General features: G+C 40.2%; 1 protein-coding gene across 1 annotated transcript; it reads left to right on the forward strand.

Moving 5' to 3' along the window:
- The first annotated feature begins 10,481 nt into the window (after positions 1-10,481).
- LOC140240373 (F-box only protein 38-like) lies at positions 10,482-22,960 on the forward strand. The gene is made up of 10 exons (XM_072320142.1): positions 10,482-10,550; positions 13,130-14,025; positions 14,641-14,875; positions 15,785-15,958; positions 16,424-17,890; positions 18,760-18,923; positions 20,022-20,173; positions 20,840-20,943; positions 21,683-21,772; positions 22,593-22,960. The coding sequence occupies exons 2-10, from the start codon at positions 13,150-13,152 to the stop codon at positions 22,754-22,756; spliced, it is 3,426 nt and encodes a 1,141-aa protein (XP_072176243.1). The 5' UTR covers positions 10,482-10,550; positions 13,130-13,149; the 3' UTR covers positions 22,757-22,960.
- The last annotated feature ends 887 nt before the right edge of the window (positions 22,961-23,847 follow it).

Below are 23,847 nucleotides of genomic sequence, written 5' to 3' on the forward strand. Positions count from 1 at the left end.
AAATCCTAATGCTAATCAGGCTGATTGTTTTCTTCCGACACATCACTGCCTGGCACGGTCTTGGGTACCTTCATCAGCTCACAGCCATCACGCTGTGTCGCACAATGAGTGTCATGTAGTATTGGCTGTCGTTCCAATACCTCACTGAATTATGTGTGTATAATGTGTATGTGTATACAGTATGTATGTTCAATGCAGTACAAGATGTCTTGTCAATAGCTGTCATAATGAGATGCCTGGAAGCAAAAGCAGTTTGCATCCTTCCCAATGTGATAGACACAGAAATAAGCATATAATTCATCATCTATGAAACAAAAGATGCTGTGCTGTATTGTACGTATGGAATGCCTACTTCATTTCCCCCTCCTTTATGAAGCTCAGCAGGGACAAAACAATTGATTTCATATAATGTACACATAAAGGAGGTACTGTATACGCCAAATATTTCGCGAGGTTTTTATTTTCGCGAATTTTGCGAGTCAGGTGCTATTCGCGAAATTAAAGACACGCGAAAGTATTGACTCTAAGCCCAATGTACATATCTCTGTTCAGTACAGGACTCCACGATCGTGAATCTAACCACTCGCGAAATCGTCAGGAATTCCTGAATCGCGAAAATTTAGACTCGCGAAATATGTGGCGTACAAATGTATACAGTATTTCAAGATTTTGAATTCCTTTCTCAACTATATCTGATCACTTTTATTTCACTTTTTTTTGAAGGAAGAAATAAATCCTAATTCTTGTCTAAATGTGTTCTTCCTGAAATCAATATATAAAATATAGCACTTCAACATTCATGATTGTTTAAATAATTTCATGGATCTCAATCATCCTAACAGTTCCATCACACATTCTTTAAATTTGTATAGCTGCCTAAATGTACATGTACATGTAAAAAAAGAATAATGCTACACCTTTGTATGAGAGTATTCGTGGAAGCTGTAGACAGTAGTATACAGGTGTAAAAGACAAATTAAGATTAAGATGTAGGCTTGCAATACAAATACTAAAGATTACTACAGACTAATTAATAAGCTTTTTCAAAGGGCAATAGAAAAAGATACGAGTGTACTGTATTTGAAATCAACATTCGCTTCTTCATTGGTCTAAAAATAAATCATGTGTGATGTCAAAATTTCTTTTCACACTTTGTATGCATTTGCATCAAATGATGTACATCAAGCAAGGTCTAACTTTTAAACAGATGTTTCACAGGTTTAAACAAGGAAAAGTAGAAATTACGCGGTGCGTAAAATATGTCCCCGCCGGAAGTAGCATTTAGTAGCAAAATGTACAATATCGGTAAAAAATCAAGGTCAAAGGTCAAAGAAGTCAAAGGTCAATAATTCTGTGTAGAAGTTTTGAAGCCCTCACCTAGTACCATCACATAAAGCAAACGGAATCGAAATCGGGTTTTGATAGAAATGGCGAAGGAGTAGCATTTTGTAGCCAATTTACAATACAGGTCAAAAATCAAGGTCAAAGGTCAAAGAAGTCAAAGGCCAAAATGCTGTGTACAAGTTTTGAAGCCCTCACCTAGTGCCATCACATAAAGAAAACGGAATCGAAATCGGGTTAGAAATGGCAAAGGAGGAGCATTTTGTAGCCAATGTACAATATAGGTCAAAAATCGAGGTCAAAGGTCAAAGAAGTCCAGGGTCAAATTTCTGTGTAGAAGTTTTGAAGCCCTCACCTACAGACTGTAGTGCCATCACATAAAGCAAAGGGAAAAGAAATTGGGTTAGAAATGGCAAAGGAGTAGCATTTTGTAGCAAAATGTACAAGGCAGGTCAAAAATCAAGGTCAAAGGTCAAAATTCTGTGTAGAAGTTTTGAAGCCCTCACCTAGTAACATCACATAAAGCACACGGAATCGAAATCGGGTTAGAAATGGCGAAGGAGTAGCATTTTGTAGCAAAATGTACAATATAGGTCAAAAATCAAGGTCAAAGGTCAAAGAAGTCAAAGGTCAAAATTCTGTGTAGAAGTTTTGAAGCCCTCACCTAGTGCCAACACATAAAGCAAACGGAATCGAAATCGGGTTAGAAATGGCGAAGGAGTAGCATTTTGTAGCCAATGTACAATATAGGTCAAAAATCAAGGTCAAAGGTCAAAGAAGTCAAAGGTCAAAATTCTGTGTAGAAGATTTTGAAGCCCTCACCTAGTGCCATCACATAAAGCAAACAGAATCGAAATCGGGTTAGAAATGGCGAAGGAGTAGCATTTTGAAGCAAAATGTACAATATAGGTCAAAGGTCAAGGTCAAAGGTCACAACTGAAATTCTGTGTAGAAGTTTCAAAGCTCCCATGTAGTGCTATCATATAAAGCAAACAGAATCAAAATTGGCTCATAAATGACAGAGAAGTAGCAAATTGAACATTTTGATCACACACGGACGCACAGACAGACAGACAGACGGACGGACGGACAGACAGACGGACGGACACACGGACACACACACGTACGGAGCACGTTTCATAGTCCCCTGCTCGAACTCGTTCGGCGGGGACAAAAATCAATTCAGAAGTGAACCATGTACTAGCATGTGTACAAACTTTGGTTATCATTTGGTATTAACACGTAGCACAATCAGATGTATTATGTACAAAGGGCAGAGCACTTTGAATTGTTATATCTGCAATTTACTATTCTTGCTCACAAAGGAACATTAAGCTTGTATTTTACACAGCTGAGAGTGAAGAAGATGGTCCTTTGTAATCTTATCTGTAAAAATGTGTATAAGTTAATTTGATGAGAATCACATTATTCATTCTCTTGTGTCATTTGGAATGTCATTAAAATTTCCTACTCTGGCAAAAGTATAGAATTTAAAAAGCAAGAAAAAGCACACTAACAGAATTTTATACCAAAGCTAAAATTTCATACTGCAAAGCAAGAAATATTTGCAGGATGAAATGTTTACGTATTGGAGCTGACAGCTTTTTCGTGGCATGGAATTTTTCCGAAATGGCATCGAATGCATTGTACAGCTGTAGTGTACATGTAGGCAAGAACTTTCGCATGCATTTTAATTTTGAGAATCCTGGCTCTCGCATGCACTTTTAATTTCAAAAGTCTTGGCTCTTGCCAAATTCCCCAAATTAAAGTGTGCAGTACGTGAAGGTATCTGGTTTTGCAGTATGGATATCAGCATCTTTGATTCCACAAACACTACTACGGCCAAATACTGAGTTCGTTGTTCAACCTGCACCTGGTGTGGCATTTAATATAATTCATGTGATTGGATGTTTTCAGTTCAAGTTTGAAAGATTAATGGATTCAATAAAAAATGACATGATATTGATAGATTGATAGGCAAGGGTAAATTTAAGAAAGTAAACAAATTTTATGAATGGACTCTGAACTGTTTAAGGCAAATCATTCAAAATATATATCATTGTTGGGCTTACGTTTTGTTTTGATAGACTCTGAACAGGGATGGAACTACTGTACAACATCACGTTCATTCATACATGTACCCAAGCTAATCATGAATGATGGCTAATCATAAAGGACAAGAGCCTACCCCTCAAACTCCGACGAGTGTTCACACGACACCTACAGTAATTTACTGTAAAGTTAAACTTTCCAGCAAGAGTCCCAGTCGCCATAGAACAAGAAGTTAACACATACACATATGCAATTAATGGCGCCAGCAATAAATCTGATAATGTTCAATGATTCATGTGTATAAGTGCACACTAGTGCGCTGCACACACATTGGAGGTTGACCCGGAGGCTGAGGGGGAATAGAGTTCACAGAGAGATTGTACGCTAACTTTCATGTTTGTTGATGATTGCATCCACACGACTTGAAACAACAAGTGGAGACCACCCCTCCCCCTCCCTAAAGCTTAAGGATAAATCATAAATAAGAATTCTTGTACCTAGCTCTAATCATCAACTGATCTAAAAGATTGCTATTAAACTTTCTAGTGCATTATAATATGTCGAGCTAAACTACAAGCTAATCATCACAGTACAAAACTCAAGATAATCGTGTAAAGAAAAAAGCAGTCTCAGCATTGGTATGAAGTGCAGTATTGAAGTCTTATCAATATTACAGGCAGCACAATGAAATTTGATGGTACAGCACTCTGAAAGTGCAGACCTCCTCCCAGTAGCTACTGTACTTTCCAGTGAGGATCTTACTCTTTCATACACATGTACAGATTTGTGATTTCCGTATGCATGCTGAAAAATCGCTCGATTGCCCAACATAAAGCCTTTGTTACATTATGTATGTCACAAACTCTTACACTGTAGCTGCGTGGCGTGCCTCGCCCAAGCAGAAACTAGAGCATGCACTTTTGTGTGCGTATGAAAACCTAAAAAATGCGCAGCTTGAACTCCCAAGTTCATTGACCCTATCTGCCAAAGTATAAAAAATCCTTCATAAAATCCATAAAAATTTCCAGACCACTATCAAAATTTAATCATCTGTTACCTGTGTCATTCTCAACCCTTCCTACAAGTTTTATCCAAATCCATGCACAACTTTTTGAGTTATATTGCATATTTTGCACAAGGACAAACAGACTTGTAAACCAACCAACAGTAATGAAAACATATTAAACCTCCTCCCTTTGTGGAGGTAATAAATATAAAATACAACCACTGGTATGCTAAAATGCCCCTTCACATTGTGTGCATCACCAAATTCAGCAATAATATTGCCAGATCTCAAAGTCCCTATTTAACCCTGTGACTTGACTGTTGATACAATGTGTACTCTTGTAGAAACCAAGCATTAGCCTTCAATGTGAAGATACTCCTGAAACTTGCAGAATTTGCAGTACATACATATCTGACAATGACCAAAGCAACTGAATGGTAAAGCTCAGGATAACTTCTGTTACATTGTATATAGTTACTGAATTTTGACTGAATTTTTTTTACCCCCACCAAGGGAGGAGGTTACAATGTATGACAATGTTTAATCGCCCTCGGTTTGTTTGTCGGCTGGTTTGTCCATATGTGCAAAATAACTCAAAAAGTTGTGAACGGATTTGGATGAAACTTGGGGAAAGGTTGAGAATGACACAAAGGAATAGATGATTACAATACATTTTGGTAGTGGTCTTGAAATTTTTTTGATATCATGAAGAATTTTCAATATTTTGGCAGGTAGGGTCAATAAACTTGTTTGTTTGTTCATTTCCATCCGATAAGATGGCTGGATAGCCCATATTCAGAAACACTAAGCTGGTCTTCCATGGGGTCCGGTTGGATGTGAGGTGGGACCACTTCACCGGGTTAAACACCCTGCTCTTTGTGATGAATGAATGAAGCGGGATCTTTTACGTGCTTGAGCTGTGACTCTCTCATACATGGGACCTCCATTTTATGTCCTATCCGAGGGAACTTGGAAGTTCAAGCTCCACATTTCTTGAGGTTTTTGAGGTTCAGTGTTGAGACAACTTTAAAGACGAGTAGAAGTACAATACTTATGTACAGTTTATGCTTTATCTGCATAATGATAATAATAATATTGGATGGCATTAATTCATGGAATACCAGGGAATATTGCACTCGTTCGAAAGGGCCTTATTCCCTGGTATCCCATTCATAGCCATCCAATATAATAGAAATATTGCAAACAAGATTTCATGCGCACTATAGTGCTCCAAACATTCGTGCACTCAGCAAGCGCTGGCGCAGCAAATGCATGATTCTCCGAATAGGTTTATAGTACATGTGGACAATGTGTGATTACATTTTCACAAAATTGGCAAAATATCAAAATTATACATGTTTGTCACAAATGAGTTGAATGTTCACCTTCCTTGACCTAGGTTTAATTGGATGAATAGGAGAGCATGTATTTGGGGATTTAAGGACTTTAACTTGACTTTGACCCATTCATAAGTTTATTGAAATATTGAGTAATTTTCAAGGTATGGAGAAAAAGTGCAATTTCTGTATTGAAAACTACATTGTTACCATTTTCATCTGGCCTTTGACCCTAAAATTCATAGGATAATCACTGTCAGGCAGAACATGCATAAATATGTAGTAAGTTTCAAGATAACTTGAGCCACTTCTGAGTTTTGGAGGAAAAAGTTAGTTCAGCACTTTCGATTGATCTTTGACCTTTGAGGCAAACAAAAAAGAAAAGAAAAAGAAAGTTTCCAGCGAATCTCTATTAGGTTACACATGCATACACCAAGTGCAAAAAAAAAAAATAAAAAAAATCCTGCTGGCATTGCATAAATATGAGGGAAATAGTAAAATTTTTAAGTGTTGCCCTTAACCTTTGACCCCTGACCTTTGACCCTATGAACCCTAAACTCTCTAGATAATCACTGCCAGTCAGTACATATACAAGTACTATGTTCCATGAAGATACCTTGAACAATTTCCAAGGTACGGAGAAAAAAGTGAAGTTTTAATATCTTAACTTGACCTTTTGACCTTTTTCCTTCGACCTCATGACCCCAAACTTTCACCAGAGAATTTTAAGTGGGTAATACATGTATACATGTATTTTTCAAGAAAATATCTTCAGGCATTGCATAGATATGGTGGAAATAGTGAAATTTTATGTATTTGACCTTGACCTTTTGATCTTTGACCTTGAGCATGTGCACCCAAAAGTTGATAGGCATAACTTCACCCCCTAATACACATACATGCCAAGTTTCATTAGGATACCTCAAAAGGTTTTTTAGTTACGCTGTCCACAAAATTCATTACGGACGGACGGACAACCCGAAAACATAATGCCTCCATAATGCCATAAAAAACTGTGTATTATTGAACGAACAGTAACAATGGTAGCTTATAGGGAATTAATACATTGACCTAGATGCATTTCGTTCAATATGCTCTTATAATGAATGGTAAAAATTGAGCAAAAAACAATACATGTTTTCAATGCGCCACTAATACTATATTCCTTAATTCATTAAGTGGTCAATTGATCTAAAAATATGCAACTTTTTACCATGTCCTCTTGCGTGTTTTGTTAACAGACCTATCAAAATGAGACCAAAGTTTTTAAATATACTAAAAATTCTTCCTTGATCCTTGATGCAGGAATTCCTTGTTGCAGCTCTTATGCGGAGCCATACTGGGGATGATGAACTTTGGCTGTGTGTCATAAAGCAGGTGTCAATTAGTGCACGTACAACAGTCTCATGTATTGTAAATTATTTTTCAATCGTACAGTATGGCCAGCAAAAATGTTAAAAGACATAAAATTACAACCAATCACATACAGGACACTACGGTTTGCACTGCCACCATTTATGAGAAATGACATCATGTCTCACTCGGTACACTGCACGCAACATGCCACATATCCCTATTGTAGCAGACGACGACAAACTAGTATCAGTTAATTGGCTTGCTATCGATTTCAACTATGAAAGGTTTTTCCTCATTGGTGCAGTTGTCCTTCCACAATGCTTTTAAAAAAAATGACATCGTTGCTTTCTTCCATTCAAAAGCTTTATGTTGATACCAAGTACTCCTCCATGTTTTTTGTTTGTTTGTTTGTTTTCTTAAAATAATTTAAATTTTCCTTTTCGTCCTTCCTTAAATCCATGGAATTTTCTGACAGTGTGCCCCAGGAATATGTCAACGAAATTAGTTTTGGTTGTACATGCATATTTTGTTTGTTCTCTTGTCATATTTTTATGAGTTCAGGGGCCCGTTGCATAAAAGTTACAATTATGGTAACTTTGCCATCCAGTGGTAACTACCATGGCAACAATACTCAACAGCCAATCAAAATCAAGAATTCCATGGAAGTTACCATTGGATGGCAAAGTTACCATAATTGTAACTTTTATGCAACGGGCCCCTGGAGTGATTTATCTGTGTTTTGATCCTACTTTTACCATGTGCCAGTGTGTGCAATGTATGTGAGAGGATGTCTGAAGTGCATTAATCAATATATTTTAGAAAGTTAGAGTTCTGTGGCAAACAACCTATCCGATATTTCAGCGGTGCACAGCGAGGCTGTTCGGGTACAAACGGGTCACAAATCACGGGAGTGAGATTACAGTGACCATGTGCACTGTGTTGTCAGGAAGACGAGTGAGACACACGGCCAATGAAGTGCCTTTTAATGCTCAGCCAATCAGCAATGAGGTAAGACCAGCACGCGCATGGCGGAGAGGAGAGAGCTCAAGAGAGGAAGATATTTTTTTAGCTCTCTTTGCTGCGATTGCACTGCTGTAGTCAAGATGTCGATATTTTCTGAGCAATCGGGAGTGAGTGGTGGAGCAGCGGGCATTCTCAGTAGGCTCTGCGGAGACATGAATGATGCATGCTTGGGCAAGGCTTGGGATCTGCACTTGCACTGTGTTGAATGAGAAGAAAAGGTGTTGATCAATTTTGTTACTTTTACAAGGGATTTTTTCCTGAAGCCATACGTAGTCGTAAGTAGTCACCACACAACACATCCGTGAAGGCAAGATACAGAACAAATAGACTGGCCTAAGTTTCAGTCAAATATTTTACTGGCTGAATGTACGAGTCTTTTATTATCATTTTTTTTTATTCATTTATTTTTTTTACGTTATCGCTCTCCTCCGAAGCAGAAGGGGATCTGTGAAGCCAGACTGTACGGTAATGCCAGACTGTGAACATACTGTATCAACTGTATCCCCGACGACCAGTGGCCTGTTGCATAAAACTTACCATTGAATTTCAATGGTAACTACCGTCAAAATTAGGCGTCACAGCCAATCAGCATCAAGGATTATAAAATTTACCGCTAATTTGAAGACTTATCGCTAATGTTAGAAAGGAGCGGTAGGTCCAGCGGTAAGGGTTTTATATGCAACAGGGCCCAGTTGACAGACCGATGGCTCTTTCGGTCAAAGTAGGCACTATCCTTTTGAGTTTGAAGAACTTTGAAGAACATTGAGAGTTACAAGTGTAACGTTATTTTACAATAATTGAATAACACTAAAACTTTAGTTAAATTAGATTTAACGTTAGATCTAACGGTTAGGCCTAGATCTACAAGAGTGTAAAGCAATAAACATGCATTGTCTATTCAACACTCAACAGTGCCGAATCCGGTCAAAACGTCCCCGGGTCAAAACGTCCCCGCCGTGTTCCAACCAAAACGTCCCTGGGTCAAGTACCAGAACGTCCCCGCTTTTTTCCGCGCGCGCTCTGTGGGTCAAAACGTCAGTCCGATCCCCGCTCTGCCTCCTCTTGCACGCCAGGCCCAGGCCAACGGGCAGAGGGTCTCGTCTTGCAGCGGCGATTCTATATGGCGCATAATCCAGCGGACTCAAAAATGCATGAAGAAAATACACTCTGGCGCATATGGGCGCTAGTGTACTTTCACACCTGTTTGTCGAATGACCTCCAAACATGCACAAACTCACCCTAGTTATCCAGTAACCTAAATACTTGCATCTGAGTGAGATTCGAGTCCAGTAGAAATGGAATTTTCACCGTTTTTTTTTTTGTCACTTATCTACTTATGGGAATAATCTTGATCGCAACTACTCGCTCGGCGATCACTGCGTTGCATCGAAATCGCGTTGCATAGGAGCAGACAGCGCGCACGGCAGCACAGCTAGCTAGCAGCGAGCCACCTAAACATGCTAAATGCTGCTCTAAATAACAAAATTTCTTCACATTTGATTTACCGTTATGAATTGATAAGTGATAGTCTACTTAGATTTTATAAAAATTTATGACATAGAACATTTTGACCCGAAGACGTTTTGGTGCCAGCTGGGCCCGGGGACGTTTTGGTCGTACCCGAGGACGCTTTGGCTCGGGGACGTTTTGACGTGGGGACGTTATGACCGGTAAGAAACAGTGCAGTAACCTGTAGTGTTTTAGACCTATAACTCGTTAGAGTCTCCTAAGTCTGAATTAGTGCACAATTTCCTTGAATTACATACTCTGTCATATTCTAATGTCTAACGTTAGAGTAGATATTTCGGCATTTCTACCAACATTATTGTAGCAACACCACACACGACACAAGGAAGGAGTGTGACTGTGAGAGAACACGTTGTTCCGAGTTGAAGACATTACTACATAGATCTACGTAGTAGTACGTAGGCCTACATAGTGTACATTACGCGGATAGAGTCTAAAATATTCACTGGTACTTACCCCAATCTTCTGATGATAACAAGTTGTCTGCAAAAAATGAATTATCTGCTTCGGAAATAAAATTCAGTGCCATCGCAATCGTATCAAATTGTCTGATAAACTGCTAGCATGATTTCTAACGTTTACGTTCAGCGCTCAACCAGCACGGCGACAGCCGATCTCTGAGGCCTACCTAGTCGACGTGGGTAAATGTGTATGAGAAAATAGTACGAGTAAACGGAAACTCAGCGTTCAATAAGAGTAACGTGTTGTCACACCTCCTACTATGGTACTCATAGTAGGGAGAAACATGTACCAACGCTGGACTTATGAGGGCAGCAAGCACAGACACACTTGAACCACTTAGCTTTGTCTTCATGGTCTTTTAGGGCCAATACAAAAGCAAAAGGGGAGTCTGCTGCTGTCACCGCAACATCGGAGTTAAAAGACTTGACAGGATACAATTTCATTCGGTAGGCTGATAAATTGAATCCTGAAAAATTTCTTGCCTGAATGTGGAACCGTTCCCAGTATCTCTTGTACGACTCTTCCAGACCAAGACCATTGAAGACAGCAGTGCCCTAGCCCTTTTAACTAGATAGAGTGGTAGGGCCTACCGTACGCGTACATGTATAGTCCGACGTGTGATGAATGGCGTTAGCGCCGTATGTGTCGATAAATTTGCTAGATAAGATAGATCTAGACACCCAGTCTAAGTTTACATTTATTGTAGGAGCTAGTAGAACCTAGTAGTAATACGGTCGTAGTAGAGTCTACCTTGAACCTTGACCTTGAACCTTTAAATAGTAATCCCTTTCAGCAGCTCCTTGGAACTATCCTGGTCACTGATGGTATGGTAGATAGAAGTGTCGTGCGTCAGTGATCAGGTGATGGTGAGAGGTCACATGCCCATAGCATGCCACAAGTCACAACTAAGTTTAGTATTTTTAAATGAGATGTTGATTTTACTATATTTAATATCAGATTTGCTGATCTAGGACTGTGAATTAGATGCAGTTGGCAAAGAGGTACCTCACCCAATTCTCCATAGGAACAGTGGTTGAGAGTGCCCCCACAGCGATGTACGTGTATGATATTCTTCCGTCTGTCTACGGAGGAGAGCTGTACAATGTACGGTAAATCTCAAAAAATGATGAAAAACCCCTCTGGACAGACTTATTTGTCTGTCTACACCTTAGGCATGGCCGTACACTCAATGTTATGGCAATCGTGCACTTTACATTACTTAGGGCCTTTTGAGATGTTTATGGGTTCAAGATTTTACCTTGATTGAGCCGTGCATTCAAATTCAAGTAAAGCAAGCCACCTCAACACCCTCCAAAATTTGGTTACAGGTCGTTATTCCGAAGGTTCGTTATTCCGAAGGCTCTTCAGTCCGAAGGTTCGTTTTTCCGAATTTCATTTTCGGATTAACAAATCTTCGGAATAACGAACCTTCGGAATAACGAACCTTCGGAATAACGAACCTTCGGAATAACGCCACAACTGTTCGGATTAACAAACCCTTTTTCATTTTCGGATTAATGAACCTAGGTATAGGGAATTTGTGTGTTTCGGATTGATGAACCTTCAGAATAACGAACCTTCGGAATATCGAACCTTCGGAATAATGAACAGTACCCCAAAATTTGACTGCCTGCTACATGTAAAACCTTGTGACCAGCCCAAGCCAAACGCAACAAAGCCTGTTTGGGCTGTGATGTAAGGACTTGGTGTCTTGTATGTTCACTACGTTGTTGCTTTGCCCATGAAATTCAAAGGTACAATTTGGTTTATTTTAAATTTGTATATGTGTACTACAGATCTACATGTAGTTTAATTGTTGACAACTTACAAATTTGTAGTGAGCAACTTAGTAGCATTTATTAACACACACAGCTAGAGGGGACTGCCATGGGCCATTTATTAACACACACAGCTAGAGGGGACTACCATGGGCCATGACTACACATGTGCATCTGCACAAATATAGAAGCTAGACATAATTATATAGGTGCAATTCACAGTAATTAGCATCAATAATCATATAGATTGTAGATGAGCAAACAAGATACACTTACACCCATTTTGATAAACTACACGTACTAGAGTTGTAGATGCGTGCTGGACAGTATACTGTATAGTGAAAACTATCTACAGTGTAGCATCTACTGCACCTTGCTTGGACCAATCACTGAATCAGAATGGAGGATTCATCGAATTTGATACTGTATACAATGTATAAGAAGCAAGAGTTAAGAGTAAGCTGTCCAAAAGTTAACCGCCTGCCAGAATCTGACTGCATATTAGTAATTGTACATCACAAGCCAGCAAATTGTATGGTCACAACACACACAAATCTCATCATTTCACACACTGGCATTGTCATTCACCACGGAGGAAACTCCAAAATTCGGTAAAAAATCACAAATTTTGTTATAAAAAATGTGAAATCTGTGCGATATTTCCAAAGTGCACAGGGCTTGTGCCCACTCGTAAGATTCGTGATGGCCAAAAAAGCACAAAAAGAATCAAGAAATCGCAAACTCTGGTGTGATGGTATCGGCATAAATGCAAAAGAAAAACAAACCCTTTGTGTGTCCGATGAAATGACTAAGTGTACAAAGATTGAATGCAAGTGCCGCCTTGCCATGGTTCAACCACCAATGGTCACCACAACATTCCTGATGAACAACCTTGCTGAAACAAGGTATGCTGCATGCATTTTCAGTGGCCCTAAAGTAGGCACTGACATTTAATGCGCATGAAAGATCCCACTTCATTCATTCATCTCGAAGAGCAGGATGCTCAACCTGGTGAAATGGTCAATCCACGGTATACTAACAACTAGATCCCTTGTGACAGACCAGCTAACGAAGCTGAATATGGGCTATCCAGCCATCTTGTTTAGATGGAAATGAAAACAAACAAATACGCCTTTTTTTGTGTGGAAAATCGAAAATATGTTTACCTGTTGACAAAGTATGGAACACATTTCTGTTAAGCCTTTAAGCCTTATCATCAACAGTATTTTTATGCTTACTTTGAACAGCCACGACCCAGGAGCTCAGCATGCCTAAAGCCAAGGCCAAGACTGGCAGCAAGCGGCAGAAAGTTATCAGGCAGGAGATGTCGGCTCCCACATCAGAAGGCTCTTCCCAGCGTGGTGCAGGGAAGCTGGAAGCGCCCGACCGTATCAGCCAACTTTCTCTGGAGCTCCTGGAAAGAATTTTTGACTACTTGCCTCTGAGGACAATCATCTCACTGGAGAGACTGAACCGGCACTTCCAGCTGGCTGTCCAGTCCTACCTCAAGGTCCTGAAGCGGTTTGACATGACGGAGAACGAATGGCATGGCCACATCCCCAGCAATTTCACCCTCTCCTCCTTCGTCAAGATCCTCAAGCAGTGTCCACAGATTGAGGTAATCCATGGATTGCACCTTCATCCTGACCGCACAGACCAGCTGGTTCGGGGCATCTTGCGGGAGCTGAAAAGATGCCGCAACCTCCGCCAGGTGGAGGTGTCGGACCTGGACCTGGCAGAAGCCTTGATGGATCAAATGCCCGAGTTGGACTTGGGATGCTTTGCCAACCGCGGGGACTTCTGTGAGCCGGAAGCCCGCCCGTACTTCCTCCTATCCCCGGGTTACTCTATCCGGCAGCTGCACCTCACTGGAGTGACTCTTCCCGAGCTGCCTGAGAGTCCTGTCCTGGAAGAAGTCACCCTGGATTGGGTGGAGTTGACTAGCTCACAGCCATTTCAGAGTTTTACTTGCCCCGCCTTGCGGACATTTGTGATGAGGAACTGCTTTGGGCCACTCAATGCGTTGAAGTATGTTGCCCTGATTGACAATTTAGCAAGATGCGTAAATCTTGAGAGGTTGGAGTTGATACGTGTGCCATTCCTTGGTGGCCTGATACAACACAAAGTTGAGGAGACAGCACAGGTAAATCTCTGAATCTATGACTTAATTTCATGGAAGCAGTACAGACATCTGCTAACTCCATGTTGACATTTTAGTATATGGCATGTATGATATTGTATATTTGTCCATTTTAATAATAAAATGGCCTGAATATAACTAATGATATCCTTGAAGTTTATATGATTTTATGTGATTTTTCCCCCAATTACTCAAAATTAGAAAAGGTAGTCATGGTCATATTTAGTTTTGGTAATTTTGTGGTATTTATGTGTCTGTATGTTTCCAACTGCTAAACAGTACAAAGAGAAAAGGCTAATGCAATTAGATGCATGATTCTTTGCATGATTCTATGTCAAGTTTTATGAAGAAATTCAGTTAAAAGAAAGTTTTTATGCATAAAAATCATTGCCGAATAGTTGTGATTTAGTAACTAGAAACAAACACTCATTCTAGCGAACAAACAAACAGACAAACAAACCTGACAACCAAACGAGAGCAATATTTGTAAAGAAGTAAGGCCAATCCTGGTACTGTGTAAAAGAAAGGTAAAGTAAGACTGACTATTAAGAATATTCGTACAAGACAGTTCCGTTTGCTGTTAATCTAATATTATTGAATGGAACCTGTTCTGTTCAGGAGCACACACAGGGTTTCCAAAGCCTGAAGACCATCATCATCAGCGGCTGCAAGAACTGCACAGAGCAGGACCTGGGCTACCTCCTTCTGGCTGCCTCAAAGTCCCTGGAGAGACTCAGCCTCCAACCCTGCCTCACCAAGGACAGCCTCTTCTTGGCATTGAGGGCAGTCGAGGTCAAATTCTTCCAACTGAAGCAACTCCACCTTGGATTTGTGGATCCTTGGTCCACCTCAGGTGAGGTCAACAATCTTTTAATAATATGCATAATAATATGCATATATTACCATAATTAATGCAATGAAAATTTCAATTTCTTCTTTCATAATTTTGGAGATTACGCCACAGGTAATGTATATATGCCAGTCTTCATGCCAATTGCGCGATGGGGTGGTGGATGGGGTGTTCCCCCGGCCACAGAACAGTCAAAAAAGCCTGACCTGGTTGGGGTTAAAGAAACCATGGCTTTGGGAAACCAATGCTATGACATGGTGTGTTTTGCAATGTTACATTACAGAAATAATTGATTCGATGTCCACCTTGTCTTGTTATCTAAGGACAAAACAGAACATGAAAACACAAAGGGTACTATTAGTGCTCTTAGGAGTTATAATTGGTGTATACGTTTAAATTTCCTAGCAATAATCTTTGTAGACTCCATGAACATGGTACTATACACCGTAAATAGCAATCAGGTATAAAAGAAAAATCATTGTCTGTTTTGATTTCAAGCAAGTGTGGTACTTTTTCATAGAACACTTTCATCTTGTTAATATACTCGTGAGTAACAAGTATGGTAATGCATGTCATTGCATACTGCTTACCATTATAGAGCACTTCATACCAACTGGACAGGCACATTTGTTATCTGTTTCCTATAAGTCATATGATGAACTGTAATTTTCACAGGCAACACTACCATTATTAAGTGTTGTTAATTTTACTGCCTTAAGTAATAGCGCCAGCAACATTAAACTCTCAGGGTGTCTGTCCATTGTCAAGTTACATCTTGCGGAAGCAGTAGTAGTATTACTTGTAGCATTACAAAAGACTCGACATCACGTGTCTGTGCAGTGCCCACAAAATCCCTGGCCACTGCTTGCAGCAGCTACTGTACAGTTGTGTTTTCTATCTGTATTGGTGCAGGAAAGTTTAGCCCTTCTGACCTGGCAAGCAGAGGACTAGCAGAGATCTCAGAAAACCCTGCCCTCCTGACAGACATGGGGATGAAAGCCATGGGCCAAGTATTTCCAAATCTGGCCGCGATGACCGTCTATAACTGCCCACATCTCCGGTATCCAAGGGTGTGGCTTGATGTTGGTAAGCAATCACACATCCTACATACTGTATGTTCTGGACATAATGGAGTAGAGAAACAAGAACACACTAAACAAGAATACACCTTTCATCTCTTTCGTGATATACAGGCAATGTCTTGTAGTCCAGGGAATCATTTTCCTTCTAGAAATTGAATAGCAATTTTTGCCAATGGACAATCATTTTCAACAAAATGGTATAGAAGTCTATGTGATGAAACTGCTATGCAAATTACATTTTGTATAGCAGTCAGACCAAAATGCATAGCAAATTGCTATGCGATACCAGGAAAATTATTCCCTGTAGTCCATGACTATTTCTGTACATATATTTTGCGATTACTGAACATCAATTGCACTCTCTGTACTGAGTTTCTACCCATCAGTCAAAGGTGTGCACTTTATACAATGGAATTTGTAGACATCTACATAATTGTATAACATTTATGCACCCGTCTTATTTGCTCAGAGCCGGTAGACACCTGTTGGTCGCAGTTAGCATCCCTGCATCTTCACCATTGCCATGGGATCCAGCTTCATGATCGTCAGTCACTCACCATCTTCATCGAGTGGCTTCCATCGTTGGAGGATATTCACCTGGAGCGTATGTTCCCGAAGCCACCCAAAGGCTGCTCCAGGGTTGGACTTAGTGCAGGAACTGGCATTGGAGTCTCGGCAGCACTTGTGGCGATGCAGAACCCTGGTGGTCAGCATGTCCAGCCCCAGAATCAGGCTGAGGTCCAGGTTGCTGGGGTACCTGCCATCAACCAAGACCCTCCAAGGCAAGAGCTGCGAAACAGGGCCCAGCTAAGGCAAGGGCAAGATCCTCCTGTCCGCATGCCATTGGGGAATGATCCTCGTGGCCAACCCTTGCAGATGCGCAGACCCCAAAGGCATCCCCAGCCCCCTGTAGTCCAGCAGGTTGTGCAGGAGATGTTGCACGTTCAGCAGGATGAAGGACTTCCAGATGCTGGAGCTGAACCACAACAGGTGCAGCCACCAGGTCCTGTAGGTGAAGCATTGGAGGACAATCATGATGCTGGTGGTGGTGAAAATCCTGTGTCATCAGCTAAATCCAAGCAAGAAAGCACTGTGTCTGACAACGATGTAGATGGAGCACCAACTGCAGCATCAACATCATCGTCAACCGCGGCGGAACGGGAAGCAGCATCTTCACTTCATAGTGACCCTGATGGGACAGGTGCTAACAAAGACATAAAAGCTCAAAGAATGTCTGAAGGAGAGAGAAATGATGTCCCTGGCAGTCAGTCACACTGTGATGTTGGTTGTGCTTCTGAAACAGAGGACAAGATGGATACAGACACAGATCTTTCAGCACCAGATGATATAAGAACAGGTGATGAAGATGATTTTGAAACCGAACATTCAAATTCAGCCTGGTTGGAAACCAAGGAAGAAGCAGAAGACCTCAGGGGTAATAATGCTCAGGATTCCGCACAAAGCACAAGTGGTGTAAGTTTCTCCAATGGCAAGAGACAGAATTATGGTGCCACGCCCAAGCGCAATGTAAAAGATGCATCAACATCCGCCATGGCTACCAGGCCAACTTGTCCCATCCACGGAACAGTGATGCAGGATATCAGGGAAGGAGAGGAGGAGGAGGAGGAGGAGGATGACGGCAATGGTGCAGAAGCCATGGATGATGACAGCATATCGGCACCACCAGAGGAACCTGAACAGTCATCACCACCAGACCCTAATTGTCAAAATGTTGGCGTGCAAGGGAAGCGACCTGTGCCAGAGCCCCGCCCCCAAATGTGTGACCGCGCCACCAGCACCAGCGACCCAGTGATGGAGGCAGATCCCGTCCTAGTATTCTACTGCCACTCCCAAACCCTGAGGAGTGCCACATTCAATGATTGTGGGATCTCACACATCCAGTTTGCTGGCTGCCCTAACCTCAAGTCCATTCAAGGTGAGTGGGTGTGGCTGAAATATTTACATTACTGCTCCATGGAAATCTGCTAGAAGTGTGTGGATCTTGCAGGGATGAGTGAAATGTGTTATGTTGGTGATGGTACATGATAGAAACACCTCAAGAAGAATTTATCCATGAGCATAAATTTAATTCAGGGCATTTCATTATTGCAAACTAGGATTGTGGTCATCTGGATGTAGGATGGAACTGAACATCTGTACATTTAGGTTCAAGAGTGAATCCACAGTCAATTTCAATTTGATATGAACTCATCATCATATTCATGCAAAGAAATTGACATGGTAAATAGCAATCTTCGAATTGCTTTCTCCAAAATTCATTGTATGAGCTTTATTATTGAGTATCAGAGCTTGCTTGACCCTTAAATAAAACTCACTACTGGGAAATTTCTACATTTTAGCTTGTATACAAATTCATGGAAAAAGTTTCCAAGAGAACACACTCATATCAGCATTGACATTCAACTTGCAGGATGCAGATTAAAGACTGATCTTCCCAAAAGGTGCAAAAATAATGAATAACATTGCTTCCAATCCAAATGTAATGTTTTGACTGATATCAAATTACTAAATTATTTTTGTTTTCAAGTTTTTGTTTTTGTTTTGTTCCATTGTAAAAATGGTCACATGTATCAATGAGTTGAACACTTTTGGGATTCAAAAGAACAATTGCAGGACCAATGCAGTTTAGCAGGGGTTACTAAGGGGGAATAGCCCCCTCACCCTAGCCGCACTACACTGGTACACTACCAAGACGGATGCAGCACTTCAGTAAGTTCAGTAAGTTCAGTAAGCATTGATATTTTATTGCCTCAATTTTTCCTCTCTCATTTCTTTATTTTGAAGGTCACAATCTCCCGATCTTCAAGCAACTTCAGCTGTCTCAGGCCAACAATGTGACGCGGATGCAGTTCGAGCAATGTGCCAAGATGCACGAGGCATTCCTTCTGGGCGAGATGCTCTCATGTCCGCCGGCTAACCGCTACTTGAGGCTCCGCCCAATGTGTGATGTAAGTGTGACCAATGAAATGCATTAATCAGTCATTGTTTTGTCTGTGTTTAGCCTATAATCTATGCGGAGGATGCAGCAATTGTCTTTGCTTTTACGCTAAATGTTTGAAGTGGCAAGACTTTTGTCTTTGCTAAGCAATACAGTGTACGTCTGATGCCGCAAGACTATGAACAGTGGTTGCGTGCAAAGTATCTACCCTCTGTATCCACTCATCTTCCTTTAGTTGTTGTTTTCTTATTAATGACTATGATTGACTATGATTCTTGGTCGATATTAAGAAAACAATGACTAAAGCAAGACGAATGGATATAGACGGTGGATGCTTTGACTGTTCATGGTCTCACAGCATCAGACGTGTCGCTTAGCAAAGACAATAGTCTTGCCACATCAGACATTTAGCATATTAAAAAGAGCAAAGACAGTTGCTGCATCCTCCACCTAGATTATAGGCTAGTCTGTGTTCTGATCCACAATAGGAGTCTTAAGTCCTAGAGAGAGTGTAATTCATGTGATTTTCTACTGGAAAGGTACATTTTATATGGAACTCTGGATGACACTATGTAAGATCACCAGATGTTTTGAGTTTATCTCTCTCTTACTGACTCCAAGGGCATTAGAATTCACTTATCAACATTGTTTCTTTTCTTCTTTTTTTTTGGAGAATCCATATTGTATGCAAGGCTTATTATGTATATTTGGTCTATTCATATTTATGACCAGGTTTTTGTACATAGTGTAACATATTGCTACTTTGAAAGGCAAATACTGCCTGCTCATTGCATGTAGCTTTTTTTTTTTTTTTTAATGTAATGAGACAACTCTGAACTGTAAATGTCATAATGAAAGTGTGATTAATCATAATCATAGGGTTTGAAATACATCTAAGTTACAAAAATCACCTCAAATACCTTTTTATCCCTAGGGTAGTTACATTTTGTGATTTTCTCATTTTCACTAGTCACCATCAGTCTATCCCATTCCAACCCCAGACCTCCCCCTTCTCTTTCTCCCTGCCCCTCTCTGTAGTGGTCAGTAGCCTCTTGTCCTCCCAGATAATGTTTAATATTTCACTGTCCCCGTCACAATTTACTTTCAGATGACAGCTGACGAACTAGAGAGGGAGCTCTGTGGCAGCCTTGCCTACCTGAACAGCCATGTCTTGTTTGTCGTTGACAAGGTCACTCCCCCACAGACCCACCATGGTACAGTGCTACAGGACTGGATGCACAGTCTAAGCGAACTCAATAGGTCAGTGAACTTTTTTTCAGAGTCAATGCTAACAGAAATACTTCATTGATAGATTAAGTTTCCACAGTGCAGTACTGTATGTTAACATGTATTGGACCAATTTCTTTTGGCCTGCCAGCTCCCAATGACTCTTCCACTTATCATCACGTTATCACACACGTCATACATCATACATATGTGAAATAAAAGGAATGAAATGGAGGATGAATGAAGTCTAATTGATGCATAATGAATTTGTATTTATCTTTATGAATAGAATGCAGACAGATATCATGGGAGGCTCCAAGTGAATTGAAGGTGGAATCCATCATTGTTGTTGTCATTTCTAATATGTGTACCAGAAAAATATCAGCAAGTAGAAGCCAGTTATGCCAGTAATGCTAAGTAAGTGCCTTTGATTATGGCTCCTACATCTTATTTTGACCCTGTTGTCTATTTGTGCAACCTACATTTTACTTGTTGAGAACACTTGATGAATGCAAGTTTGAAATCAGTACCATGTGCTCATTTTCCATGATGAATGTCATATCACCACTGTTATCTTCTTCATCTTCTTTTTCCTCCTCTCTATCATCATCATTATCATCATCATCATCATCATCATCATTATCATCACCATCATCAATCTCCATCAATATGATATAATCCTTTACTTGATCTCAACAGGAATCTGCTGGATGACAAAGTCTTGGACGAAGCATGGAGACCGGAGAATGAAGAACTGGATGAAGAGCAGGAAAAGAGAATGCCCACTGTACAAAGAATTCATGGTGAGATACTTGTACAGAAGCCTGGGATTTTAGATATTTTCCTTTCTATTATTACTATGAAGAGACAAGTTTACACCTTCCTTTCTTTTTCTGATTTTTGTGCTTTTGTGGCAGTCATTGTGTCGTTGGCCTATAATTTGTTGTTGTGTTTTTATATACACAACATTTAGTATCGATCCAATCACTTCTGATTTTGTGTTTTTAATCACAGATTTATGTAAACTTGAGAGTCGTCTATTAGGTCAAAAGAATGAATATATCTTGTTATCATGCACACAAACTAGGAAAACTGGGGTTTGTGTTATCCACATCAGACTGGTTAATACATACAAACATTGTGGGCACCCTATTGATGTAAAATCAAATAAAAAGCAAGTAAGATAATAATGCATGCAAGTGTGAACACTGAATCATAAATCATTCTTTTTTTTTTCCATTTCACACCTTGCTGTTAAATTTATCTATGACATTTAAATGTCGTATAGTTGACCTCTTCATTGTGAAGCATTTGGATTTTGCAGTAAGCTCAAAAATGTTGTAAATTCCAGAAGACGATTTTACTCTTTAGGTTTATATGTACATTAGATGACTGCTGTATGATAGATAAATTTGGTCCATTGATGAAAATGTGATCAGTTACTTTTGTGGTTTGCAATTGTATATTTTACATTTGCCACGTTGTATGGCTGGCTTCTCACTCTCTAATATACAATTAACATTTGTTTCTTGTAATAATTAGGTGACAAGTTCGAAATGGTGACAAACATCCCTTGGATGAAGACACTTGTTGCTGATGGATTATTTCACTTAGGCAAATCACCTCCCACAGGTAAGACATTGTTAACCATTGCTTCACATGTAAGCCTTTCTGATTCACAATTATGTACACAAAGCATGTAATGTACAAGTACACGTATCTCACTAAATGCATTCTGGATACTCCATGATTTTGGATGTGTGCGTCCAATGATACAATGATGGTAGCCGTGTAAGGTACACGTACATGCCACCCTCTATCTCCCTTTGTAGAAATCATATTGCATCTGCACCATCCAATGAAATGAGCAAAAGGCTGACAAATTTGACACCTAAGCAACCTTATCCAATTTAAAGGACAAGTCCACCTTCATATATACAATGTATGTGGATTGAGTGAATGCAGCAATATTAGTAGAACAAATCATTGAATGTTAGGGGAAAATCAGACTATCTGTTCAAAAGGTCTGAATCTTCCGCCGGCCCTGGATGTTGCTAAGAGCAGGCACAGCTGGCAGTATAAGCTTTCTCCATACATCATTGCATGCCCAAGATCAGATTACAAACCTAAGTGGTGATTAAGGCCTAGGTTTCATTGATGAAACTTCTTCTGTAATTATTTGGTTACCATAATCATTGTTTTGTATGGTGTATTTTTTTTTTTTTTTGTGTGTGTGTGTGTGTGCATGTGTGCTGTACAAATCAGATAAAATAAAGGGAAAACAAATCAGGTACACACAAATAATTATGTTTCATCAAAAATCATCTGTCTGCAAAAAAAAAAAGAATTGTTGTGAGATGTGCTGTCCAATGTAACAATAACCATGCCTTAACTTTTATCGATTGAATCCTTCATGCATTTTTTTTTCAATTCTTGCTCGCCACATCTCTAGGAACCCATGTACAAGGGGTAACCACTCTTAAGGACCATCTAAGGAGACCAATCACCATGGCAACAGAGAGGAAAGTCTGCATCTTCCCAGTCATCCTGTGTGTCTACATCCAGACATCAGACCAAGATGGCACCACCGTGCCTGCCGAGTTCATGTCATATTAACTCCATGCCGGTGGATTGTTGCTAGAACAGGATAAATTTTTTTAGTGGAGAACAAGAAGACACCACTCAAAGGACTTTGCTCAGTGCAAGCAAACATTTGTGGTTCTTAACTGGCATACAGCAGCAGAGTTCAAATATCAGTGACTGTTCACAGAGACCCTTTCTTCACAGACCTGTCAATTTGTACATGTATGTGCCATGATTTTAAGCATATATCATTTCTTTTGTCCATTTTTTTTTTCTGTTTTTGAGATGGAGAGGTGTTTTTTGGGGGGGTTTTTGGGGAGGTTTTTTTTTGGTCCAAAATTTGATGTGACAAACCTGATACCCAAAAATAGCTTATGCCTTCAGATAATATGTTCTTTGTTGAGCATCAGTACATTTTTTACAGAAGTTGGCAACTTGCTGGGTTTGGCAGCCCCGCCTTCACCACTACAGGCCACAACTTCGGAAAGCCCAGAATGTTGATCTCAGATCTATACTTGAGAGTCAGGCAATCAGTCCTTGACATACTAGGTTTGTGTATACCTATTGTACATGTACCCCAGATTCGGATGGCACGTTCATGTTCACTAGCATACAGAGAAATCATTGTGCTTATTTCGTATGGATACCCAGCTGAAATAACATTCTCTGCACCCATATGGTCTTGGCAGATTGCATTGTATTGTATGAACCACTTATTCCACTCTTTAATGTCCACTTCTGTACAGGGAAATTTTGTTATAATAAGCTTTCTTGCCACAAGGTGCTGCTTTTTAACCGGGGGAATGTGGCGGTCCCGAGTTTCCATTTCCGTATTTACACTGTAGTTGGACTGTTTCTTAACTTACAAGTTGACAATGAGTTACCAGTTCCTTGTTATAACAGGGTAAAATCGCCAGTCATAACAGGGTTTCCCTGTGATACCTCAGCATCAGCTTGATATGTTTGATTGGTACAGAAGTCTTTTGCTTGGACTCAGTTAACTGCTCGTCATATCTGGTCTCAAAACAAATAAGGCACCAAAGGTTCAAGGACAAGTTCACCTTAGTATACATGTAGATTGAGGGAATGCAGCAATAGTAGTAGAACACATCAGTGAAAGTTTC

This window comes from Diadema setosum, chromosome 17, assembly GCF_964275005.1.
Source record: "Diadema setosum chromosome 17, eeDiaSeto1, whole genome shotgun sequence".
NCBI lineage: Eukaryota > Metazoa > Echinodermata > Echinoidea > Diadematoida > Diadematidae > Diadema > Diadema setosum.

What these genes read in the sequence shown, in the direction of transcription:
- LOC140240373 (XM_072320142.1), top strand. Translation starts at nt 13,150, where the DNA reads ATGCCTAAAGCCAAGGCCAAGACTGGCAGCAAGCGGCAGAAAGTTATC. An exon ending in GGATCCTTGGTCCACCTCAG is followed by an intron (nt 14,876 to 15,784) that starts GTGAGGTCAACA and finishes GTATTGGTGCAG; the next exon opens with GAAAGTTTAGCCCTTCTGAC. An exon ending in AAGGGTGTGGCTTGATGTTG is followed by an intron (nt 15,959 to 16,423) that starts GTAAGCAATCAC and finishes TTATTTGCTCAG; the next exon opens with AGCCGGTAGACACCTGTTGG.